The 11065-nt window shown below is 53.0% G+C and overlaps 1 protein-coding gene across 1 annotated transcript in view; it reads left to right on the top strand.

The window, feature by feature from the left end:
- Window positions 1-7045, top strand: part of LOC123039385 (uncharacterized) — a 69596-nt gene extending 62551 nt beyond the window's left edge. The window contains exons 5-7 of the mRNA XM_044462580.1: window positions 4616-4818; window positions 4922-5040; window positions 5158-7045. Coding sequence (XP_044318515.1) covers window positions 4616-4818; window positions 4922-5040; window positions 5158-6909 — 2074 coding nt within the window. The 3' untranslated portion in view covers window positions 6910-7045. The remainder of the gene's footprint in view (window positions 1-4615; window positions 4819-4921; window positions 5041-5157) is intronic.
- The last annotated feature ends 4020 nt before the right edge of the window (window positions 7046-11065 follow it).

The raw sequence follows: 11065 nt of genomic DNA, 5'->3' as shown, positions 1-11065 counted from the left end.
TCAACATGATTGTGAGCAACAATGAGAATGGTGCATCTGGGTACGGTAATTTATTTACTGTTTTTTCAGTGTTTCAGCCTACCGATTGGTGGGTGGATACAGGTGCAGGTGTTCATGTGTGTGCTGACATTTCATTGTTCTCTTCTTACCAGGTCACAGGCCACGGGTCCGTATTGATGGGGAATGGCGCGAGTGCTTCTGTTCATGGTGTTGGCACGGTCGATCTGAAGTTTACTTCGGGAAGGATCGTGCAGCTGAAGAACGTGCAGCATGTCCCCGCCATCAAAAAGAACCTCGTTAGTGGCTCCCTTCTATGTAGAGAAGGGTTTAAGTTGGTATTCGAGTCTAATAAATTAGTTGTTACTAAGTATGGACTATTTGTTGGAAAAGGTTATGAGAGCGGAGGGATGTTCCGCCTTTCCCTCGCAGATTTCTGTAATAAAGTCGTGAACCATATTCATTCGGGTATTAATGAATCTGAGGTTTGGCACTCACGTCTTTGTCACATAAGTTTCGGTGTTATGACGCGGCTAGCCAAGTTGGATTTAATCCCGAGTTTCACTTTAGCCAAAGGTTCTAAGTGCCTTTCATGTGTGCAAGCTAAGCAACCTCGCAAGCCTCATAAGGCCGCGGAGGAGAGACACTTGGCACCATTAGAACTCATACATTCTGATCTTTGCGAGATGAATGGTGTGTTGACTAAAGGTGGAAAGAGATACTTCATGACATTGATAGATGATTCCACTAGATATTGCTATGTGTATCTGTTAAATACTAAAGATGAGGCTCTACACTACTTTAAAATCTATAAGGCAGAAGTTGAAAATCAACTTGAAAAGAAAATTAAACGAGTCCGGTCAGATCGTGGTGGAGAGTACTTCTCGAGTGAGTTTGATTCCTTCTGTGCGGAACACGGCATTATTCATGAGAGGACGCCTCCCTATTCACCCCAGTCAAACGGGGTTGCCGAGCGGAAAAACCGTACTCTAACTGATTTGGTTAACGCCATGTTAGATACATCGGGTTTATCCAAGGCATGGTGGGGGGAGGCTATATTGACGGCATGTCATGTCCTGAATAAAGTTCCAACAAAGGATAGTGAGATCACTCCCTATGAGAAATGGGCAAAGAGAAGGACGACACTCTCGTACTTGCGCACTTGGGGCTGTTTGGCGGAAGTCAACGTGCCGATCCCCAAAAAGCGTAAGCTTGGACATAAGACCGTGGACTGCATTAATTTGGGCTACGCTAAGAACAGCGTTGGCTATAGATTTCTAGTAGTGAAATCTGAGGTACCTGACCAGAAGATCGGTACAATTATGGAGTCTAAGGATGCTACATTCTTTGAGGATATTTTTCCTATGAGAGATATGCAAAGCACTTCTAGACATGAATCTGAGGAGACTCCTGAACCTGCCATCCCTATGGAATATTATGAACAAACACATGATGAAAATCCCGAGGAGGATGACGAGGAAACCCTTGGTAGGGGCAAGAGACAAAGGACTGCAAAGACCTTTGGTGATGATTTCTTCGTGTACCTCGTGGATGATACTCCCACTTCTATTTCAGAAGCGTATGCCTCTCCAGAAGCTGACTACTGGAAGGATGCGATCCGTAGCGAGATGGATTCCATCATGGCTAACGGGACATGGGAGATCACTGACCGTCCCTATGGTTGCAAACCACTGGGATGTAAGTGGGTGTTCAAAAAGAAGCTTAGGCCCGATGGTACGATTGAAAAGTACAAGGCTAGGCTTGTGGCCAAGGGCTATGACCAGCAAGAAGAGGAAGATTTCTTTGATACTTATTCACCTGTGGCTAGACTGACCACCATTCGAGTATTACTCTCGTTGGCGGCCTCACATGGTCTTCTTGTCCATCAGATGGATGTTATGACGGCTTTTCTAAATGGAGAGCTAAAGGAGGAAATCTACATGCAACAGCCTGATGGCTTTGTGATAGATGGTCAGGAAAGAAAGGTGTGTAGGTTGATAAAATCTTTATATGGCCTGAAACAAGCACCTAAGCAATGGCATGATAAGTTTAATACAACTCTGACATCTGTTGGTTTCGTTGTTAATGAGGCTGACAAATGTGTATACTATCGCCATGGTGGGGGCGAAGGAGTTATACTGTGCTTGTATGTTGATGACATACTGATATTCGGAACAAACCTCAAAGTCATCGAGGAGGTCAAATCGTTTCTATCTCAGAACTTTGAGATGAAAGACCTTGGTGTGGCTGATGTTATCTTGAACATCAAGCTACTGAGAGATAATGAGGGTGGGATCACACTTCTGCAATCCCATTACGTTGAGAAGGTGTTGAGTCGTTTTGGATATTCGGACTGCACACCATCTCAAACACCATATGATCCTAGCGTATTGATTCGAAAGTCCAAAGGCATGGCTAAAGATCAATTGAGATACTCTCAAATCATTGGTTCACTGATGTACCTAGCGAGCGCAACGAGGCCTGACATCGCGTTTGCTGTGAGCAAACTGAGCCGGTTTGTTTCCAAACCGGGTGATGTACATTGGCATGCTGTTGAGAGAGTTATGCGCTATCTGAAAGGTACTATGAACTATGGACTTCACTATACCGGATACCCGTCGGTACTTGAAGGGTATAGTGATGCGAATTTGATCTCTGATGCTGATGAGATGAAGGCCACAACTGGGTATATGTTTACTCTTGGAGGTGGCGCTGTTTCCTGGAAGTCTTGCAAGCAAACGATCTTAACGAGATCGACAATGGAAGCAGAATTAACGGCATTAGACACATCTGGTGTTGAAGCGAGATGGCTTCGAGATCTTTTGATGGACTTGCCATTGGTTGATAAACCGGTTCCGGCTATCCTTATGAACTGTGACAATCAGACTGTCATCACCAAGGTGAAGAGTTCAAAGGACAACATGAAGTCCACCAAACACATAAGAATGAGATTAAAAGCTGTCAGAAAATTAAGAGACTCCGGAGTGATAGCGTTGGACTATGTCCATACGGCTAAGAATCTGGCAGATCCCTTTACGAAAGGGCTATCACGTGTAGTGATAGATAGTGCATCGAGGGAGATGGGTATGAGACCCACATGAGTTACCATGGTGGTAACCCAACCTATGTGATCGGAGATCCCGTGAAGTAGGACCTGGGGAAACAAGCCAGTGGTGAACTGAGGAGAGTAACTTTACTAACCCACTCCGTTGGAGATGCAATACTCTCGGAAACTATACGGAAGGATGACTATTGTCTTAATGTGTTCCAAGGCTTATATGTATAAGCAAGATGCTATCCTACAGAGCGATCTTTGGAGGAACACACCTATGTGAGCCCGACTGCTAGTCACAGTCTATGAGATTGGGGTGATCTCTAGTAAACTCATGAATAGGCCAGGAGTGTGACTTATATGCTCCACCCGAGGGGTCAGCCTTCGGCAGCCCAGTACTAGTAAGACATGTGGTGAAACTTCTTTACGCCAAACTGACAATTCAAGGTATAGTCCATTGTTCAGTTGTGAAGGAATGTAGCTACTTGCTCTAGGTGAAGCTCAACCTTAACAGGTCTTCACTGCAACACTAGTATATCAAAACAGTATTTGGAACAGAGGACACTATGGGCCCTCGAGATCTGGTGGGGGATTGCTGAAATCTGAGATGGGCTCTAGGCCCATATTGCAATTTCTGAAAAATCTCTAAGGGCCCATGTGGGTTATATGGCACTAGGTGTGTGGGAAGTTTAGTCCCACCTTGGAAGTGGAAGGAGAGTTGGAGTGGTTTATAAGGGACTCTCTCCCTCATGCTATTGGAGCTTGAGAAGAGATGAGGCCCTCGCGCACTCCTCCTCCTCCGCTCGCCTTGCCACGCCACGCCTCGTCACGACGCGCCGCGGGTTGCGGGATTGAGCCGAGCCGAGCTCACTCCTATGCGCTTCTTTTTGCCGGTCAGGAACGGAGAGTCTTTGACAGGTGGGGCCACGATCTGAGACGTCGGATCGTGGGCTACCGACTTGGACGTGGGTTCAGCCCACGTCTCTCCACGCGCGGCCGCACATATATATGTGGGGCGCTGCCAACCCTAGCCGTCACAAAACAGAACGCATCTCCGCCTCCACGCCCACGTCGTTCCTCTGCTGCTGCTGCCGCCGGCGACTCCGTCCCGTTCACCGCGTACACGGTTGACGGGAGAGCAGGCCTCCGAAACCACGCCTCTCCGGATCCTGTACGGGGAGAGGGGCGATTAGGTTTTTGGGTAGCGACTACGCGACTGCTCGCTTCTGTTCATCTACGTCCGCATCACCTTCATCATCACCATGTCGACCGACACCGACCGTGCCGCCGCTGAGAAAGCCGAGGCCGACAAGAAGGCCGCCGAGGATGCCGCGGCTGCTGTCACCGCCACCGCCACCGCGTGGCCGATTGGAGGGTATACATCGCTTATCCCTCTCGTGTTTTTTTCTGTTGTAGCAGTACTAGCGGTATGCGTAGATGTCTCTACTATATGCGTAGTACATGCTCTGTTAGATCATAATCAGTATGTTATCAATGCTGTCCATGTCATGCTCATGATTTATTCATGGATTAATTTAATCGAAAAACTGCCTATTTTCTCATCAGACGTACCCGACGAATCCGCCACCCAAACCCAGGTACGCTTCGTCGCGAGGCTCTCCTCCTGGCTCCGCTCCTTGCTTCTGTCATCTGTGCCGCCGTTCCGTTTGCCGGCGCTGCGGCGCGTTCGGCCCTTCGTCGGTCTCACCGGATTTCGCTGTTCTTGCAGGCCCGCGGGTGCAGCTCGTACCCCTTCTCGTTCCCTTCCCGTGGGTTCCCTCTGCTACCCTGATGAATTTCCATTCTCTGTTCCGTTCCGACGATTTTAGATCTCTGAAACGTGCTCACGTCGTTTTCGGTGTTTTTCGTCAGAGCCGCCGGACATCAGGAACTGGTTCTCGAGTTACCAGTACGAGTCGCCGGAGGTGCCGGAGCTGGCTGTTGACCCTCCTGCTGTCCACAACGGCAGCGAGACCCAAGACCCATCGGAGGTAAAGAATCTGCTGATCTATGTTAACCAAATCCTACTGAAATTGCTTCTCTTGCTACCTTATCCCAACCGTATTCTTACCGATTAAATTTGCTAAATTGTGCATGCTGGGTTCCAGTACCGGGTGGCTGAGCATTCATTTCTGAAACACGCCCCTCGGGATGGCGGTACCGATTTGAAGGGGGGCTGTTTGGGGAGCCAAGCACAAGCAGAACCCGCTGAGGTTTCTGCTAGAAGAGACATCCTTCCGATTGGTAGGAGCACGGTGGAACAGGGCACGAAAAGGAAGCAAAGTCTGCGGGGGCTGTTTGGGGCAGGTTTTCTGGACGACCATGAAGAAGCTACACAAACTGAAGGCCGTGTCGTGTCGCCTGTGCAGAGAAGTGCAGTGGATCCTCCGTGGAACCGCAACTGGGTGGGCTTACAGAATAGAAAGCGCAGCCATGAAGGCATGGTTGAATACAGCGAGCCGCCGACAGATGGTGAGAGCACTTGTATAGCTGAGACTCAAGCTGAAAGTCGAGTGGCGTTGCCTGTGCTGAGAAGTGCAGTGGATCCTCCGTGGAACTGCAACTGGATAGGCTTAAGTAATGGAAAGCGTATCCATGAAGGCGTAGTTGAACACAGCGAGCTGCTGACGGATAGTGAGGGCACTTGTATAGCTGAAACTCAAGAAAACCCCCGAGGAGGTCAGGAGATTTACCACAGAAAACAGCCATTTAATTGCGGCGGTACTAGCTTAGCTGATATTGAAGAAGGTTTCATAGAAGATAGCATTGAACCCAGTAACCTACCAGTTAATTCTCACAGCAAAGGCCTAACAGATGCTGAGAAAACTGAGCAAACTCTGCCTGGGTTGTTTGAAGCAGGTTTTCTTGACAACCATGACGAAGCTACTCAAACTGAAAGTCGGGTGGTGTTGCCTGTGCTGAGAAGTGCAGTGGATCCTCCTTGGGACTGCAACTGGATAGGCTTGCGGAATAGAAAGCGCAGCCATGAAGGCGCAGTTGACGACAACGAGCTGCTGACGGATAGTGAGAGCACTTGTATAGCTGAAACTCAAGTAAAGCCCCCAGGAGGTCAGGAGACTAACCACACCAAACGGCCAGTAAATTGTGGTGGTACTAGTTTAGCAGCAGATACTGAAGAAGGTTTCCTTGAAGATGGCAATGAACATTGCAACCTGCCAGTTGATTCTCACAGTAAAGGCCTAGCAGATGCTGAGAAAACTAAACAAAGTCTGCGAGGGTTGTTTGAAGCAGGTTTTTTAGACAACGGTGACGAAGCTACTCAAACTGAAAGTCGGGTGGTGTCGCCTGTCCTGAGAAGTGCAGTGGATCCTTGTTGGAACCGCAACTGGATAGGCTTACGGAATAGAAAGCGCAGCCATGAAGGTGCAGTTGAACACAGCGAGCTGCTGACGAATAGTGATAGCACTTGTATAGCTGAAACACAAGTAAACCCCCCAGGAGATCAGCAGACCAACCACAGCAAACATCCAGTTAATTGTGGTGGTACTAGTTTAGCAGCAGATACTGGCCTAGAAGATGGCATTGAACATAGCAACCTGCCGGATAATTTTCCTAGTAAAGGCCTAGCGGGTAGTGAGAAGCCTAAGCGAAGTCTGCGAAAATTCTTTGGAGCAAGTTTTCTTGACGATTGTGATGAAGCTAATGAATATGAAACTCGGGTGGTGTCGGCTGTACAGAGAAATGCAGTGCAGCCTCTGTCAAATTGCAATGCTGCAGGCTTGCCTCACATCGAACATATCCGTGAAGGCACAGTCGGATACAGTGAGCCACCGGCAGATCATGAAGGCATCAGTATAGCTGAAACTCGAGAAAATCCCCAAGCAGGTCGGGTGTGTTAGACCTTTCAACCTGAGCATTGATAGTTGTGGATGACACTAGGAGAGTTGGGACAATTTTCGTTGGTTTATTTCTCACACAATGCCATGCCAACCTGAGGGGTTGGGGATACATATTTATAGGCTGCTAGCCAGCCAAGGCATATGCTAAGATGCTGCTAAGATGCCAGTCTAAGATGCTAGTCTAAGATGCTAGTCTAAGATGCTAACTGACAGTCCTTGATGGTCAAGAACAGAACTCTATCCTAACAGCCAGTCCTTGATGGTCCAGGACTTTATCCTCCTAAGGACCATGTGCTGCAGCCCCACAAGGACCCTAGTACACAGACTTATCCATCATTCTCCCCCTAAGTCTTGTACGTCGTCTTGTGGGAGAGTTGAATCATCCCAATCCTGGAGCAAAGTTCGAGGAACTTGACCCTCCCAAGGGGCTTGGTGAGCAGGTCTGCGAGCTGATCCTTGGTGTTGATGTAGCTCGCCTCGATGCTCCCTTCTTCCACACAGCTGCGGATGAAGTGATACCTCAGTCGGATGTGCTTGCTCCGTTCGTGGAACACGGGGTTCTTTGCCAGGGCCAGGGCGGACTTGCTGTCCACCAGGAGCTGCACCGTTCTGGTGTCTTGAACGAGAAGATCACCAAGCAGTCGAGCAAGCCAGAGCGCCTAAGTACAGGCGGTGGAGGCCGCTATGTACTCAGCCTCACAGCTGGACAGGGCCACCACCTGCTGCTTGACTGATTGCCAGCTCACGAGACACTTGCCGAGGAAGAGGAGGATCCCGCTCGTGCTCTTGCTGGTGTCGATGTCGCCGGCGTGGTCGCTGTCGCTGTACCCGACGAAGTGTGCCGCCCCAGGGCACCTAGGGTAATGGAGGCCGTGGTCGAGGGTCCCTGCTATGTAGCGGACGATCCTCTTCACTGCCTGCTGGTGTTCCGACGTTGGTCGCTCCATGAACCGACTGACATAGCCGACGGAGAATGCCAAGTCCGGCCGTGTGTGAGTGAGGTAGCGAAGGCTCCCCACAAGGCGTCGGTACTGCGTAGCATCCACTTCCTCCGTCGTGCTGTCGCGACTTAGTTTCAGCCTCTCCTCCATCGGAGTGAGAGCTGGATGGCAGTCGGTGAGCCCAGCTAGCTCAACGATGCGCTTGGCGTAGGCGGACTGTCGGAGCGCGATCCCGGAGTGGTCCTGGTGCACCTCAATCCCTAGATAGAAGGAGAGGAGCCCCAGGTCACTCATCTGGAACGTGGCCTTCATGTCTTCCTTGAACGCCGCCACCTCTGCATCTTTGGTGCCGGTGATCACCAGGTCGTCAACGTAGACGCCCACCAGCAGGGCATTTCCTCCACTCCCCCGTCGGTAAACGGCAGCCTCATGCGGGCTCTGCTCGAAACCCATCTTCTTCAGCGTGGAGTCCAGCTTGGCGTTCCACGCCCTGGGTGCCTGCCGCAGGCCATAGAGAGCCTTGCGCAGGCGGAGCACCTTGCCCTCCTGGCCGGGAATCGTAAACCCCGGTGGCTGATGCACGTAGACTTCCTCCTTCAAGTCGCCATTGAGGAATGCCGACTTAACGTCCATGTGGTGGACACGCCAGCCCTCCTGGGCAGCCAGCGCAAGGAGAAGTCGCACGGACTCCATCCGTGCCACGGGAGCGAAAGCGTCGTCGAAGTCGACTCCTTCCTGCTGCAAGAAGCCTCGGGCCACCAAACGAGCCTTGTGCTTGATGATGGCGCCGGCTCCATCCCTCTTCAGCTTGAACACCCACTTAAGGGTGATTGCGCGGTGACCTCGAGGGAGATCAGCAAGCTCCCAGGTGCGGTTTTGCTTGACCGCATCCATCTCCAACTTCATCGCGGCGCGCCATGCCGCGTCTCTCTCGGCCTCTGCAAAGGACCGTGGTTCGCCGTCTTCACACACGAGCTGTAGCTGCGCCTCCAGGTCACGTGGCACCAGTCCTGGCACCGGCTGGTCGCCGAGCACATTATCCATCGTACGGTACCGCAGCGGTTCGCCTCCATACCATGCGTCGACCCGCTCCTCGTCGTGAGTGAGCGGGGAAGCGAACTTCATCGGGTTGTGCTCTGCGTGAGCTGGTGCTGATGAAGACGAGCCCGGAGTGGCGACCGCCGGGGCTGGAGTATGCGGCGTCGCCGGTTGTGGTGTCGTCGGTGTAGCAGGCGCCAGAGTCGATGTAGTTTTGGGGGCCGGGGTAGACGTGCCCAGTGAAGAGGAGCTGCTTGCTCCCCCAGCTTCCTTGAAGTGAGCGTACTCGACAATGAAGTCGTCATACGTCGGCGTCGAGCCGTCGTCCACCGCCTTGTCCCATTGCCACCCTCGCCCTTCGTTGAACACGACGTCTCGCGTTGTGCGCACACGTTGTGTCTTTGGGTCGAGGATGCGGTAGGCCTTTGAGCCCTCCGCGTAGCCGATGAAGACTCCCGGAGTGCTCCTGTCGTCGAGCTTGCCGATGTGGCCGAGCTCCTTGGCGAACGCAAGGCAGCCAAAGACCCGCAAATGAGAGACCGCCGGCTTCCGCCCATGCCAGGCCTCGTACGGAGTTCTGCCGTCGAGTGCCTTAGTAGGAGAGCGGTTGAGGATGTAGACGGCCGTTAGCACCGCCTCTCCCCAGAAGACAGCCGGCATCCCTCTCTGCTTGAGGAGAGCCCGAGCCATCCCCACAACCGTCTGGTTGCGCCGCTCGACGACGCCGTTTTGCTGCGGGCTGTACGGCGCGGAGTAGTGGCGCTGGATGCCCTCATCGGCGCAGTACGACGCGAATTCAGCCGTCGTGAACTCGCCGCCGTTGTCAGTGCGCAACACGCGCAATTTGCGGCCGCTCTCCGCCTCCACACCAACCTGCGCGCGCCTGATGGCGTCCGCCGCTTCTCCCTTACTGCCGAGGATCATCACCCACATGTAGCGGGAGAGATCGTCGACGAGCAGCAGGAAGTAGCGTCGACCTCCTGGTGTGGCTGGCGTCACCGGGCCGCACAGGTCTCCGTGCACGAGCTCCAGCTTCTCCTTAGCCCGAAAACTCGCCTGTTGGGGAAAGGGGAGTCGTCTCTGCTTTGTCAGTACGCAGATGTCGCAGAACTGCTCCACATGGTCGAGGCATGGCAGGCCTCGCACCATCTCCTTGGCACTTAGACGCTTCAGGGCCTCAAAGTGAAGGTGCCCAAAGCGCTCATGCCACTGCCACGCCTCGTCGTCCCGACGGACAGCGAGACAGACCGGTTGTGCCACCTGCACATCAAGGACGTAGAGTCGATTTTCACCTCTGGGCACCTTGGCGAGAAGGCGACGCTGGCGATCCCAGATGCGTAGGACCCCATGCTCAATCAGCACGCGTGAGCCGTTCTCATCCAGCTGTCCCAAGCTGATGATGGAATTCCTTAGCGCGGGGATGTAGTAGACACCGGTGAGCAGCCGGTGCTCTCCCATCTTGGTGGTGAAGATGACGGAGCCGACGCCCTTTATCTCCACAGCGGAGGCATCCCCGAACTTGACGGAGCCTCGCGCATCGGAGTCGAGCTCGGCGAAGAATTCCCTTCGACCGGTCATGTGGTGGGTGGCGCCGGTGTCGAGGCACCACCCCGTAGCCTTGTCCTTCCCGGAGCCATCGCTGAGAAGAGCATGTGCTTTTGGCTCATCGAGGTGGATGAAAGCCTTTGCGACTGGAGTCGCCGAGGGTAGCTCAATGCTTGCATGCGCCATGAACAGAGCCGTCTCCTCCTCCTTCGCCTGTGCGACGTGAGCCTGGCCTTGTCGTGGTTGCCGACACTCATTGGCCCAATGGCCAAACCGGCCACAGTTGTGGCAACTGTTGTCTTGTGCCGGCCTGGGCTTGCCAGCGGCGCCGTCCTTGGCGCCTCCGCGGGCGTCACCTTCGGCACGTCCTTGTGCCCTGCCCGGGGGGCCTCTTCGCGCCTTACGCTGCTTGCCACGCTTGCGGCCGCCCGTCGAGGAGGAAGGCTCCCCCTTCTTCTTGTCACCAAGGCTGGGATCCCACTGCTCCCGAGTTAGGAGCAGCTTCCCGCCGGTGGTGACGGGCCCCGAGGGGGGCTGTGGCTCGTCGGTGTCGACGACCTTGAGTCGACCTATCGCCTCCTCGATCGTCATCGTGGAGAGGTCCAGCAACGACTCGATCGAGCGAGCCATCT

This window comes from Triticum aestivum, chromosome 2B (genome assembly GCF_018294505.1).
Source record: "Triticum aestivum cultivar Chinese Spring chromosome 2B, IWGSC CS RefSeq v2.1, whole genome shotgun sequence".
Taxonomy (NCBI): domain Eukaryota; kingdom Viridiplantae; phylum Streptophyta; class Magnoliopsida; order Poales; family Poaceae; genus Triticum; species Triticum aestivum.
Note: the sequence above shows the minus strand (reverse complement) of the source record. Positions and strands in the feature narration are given on the sequence as shown.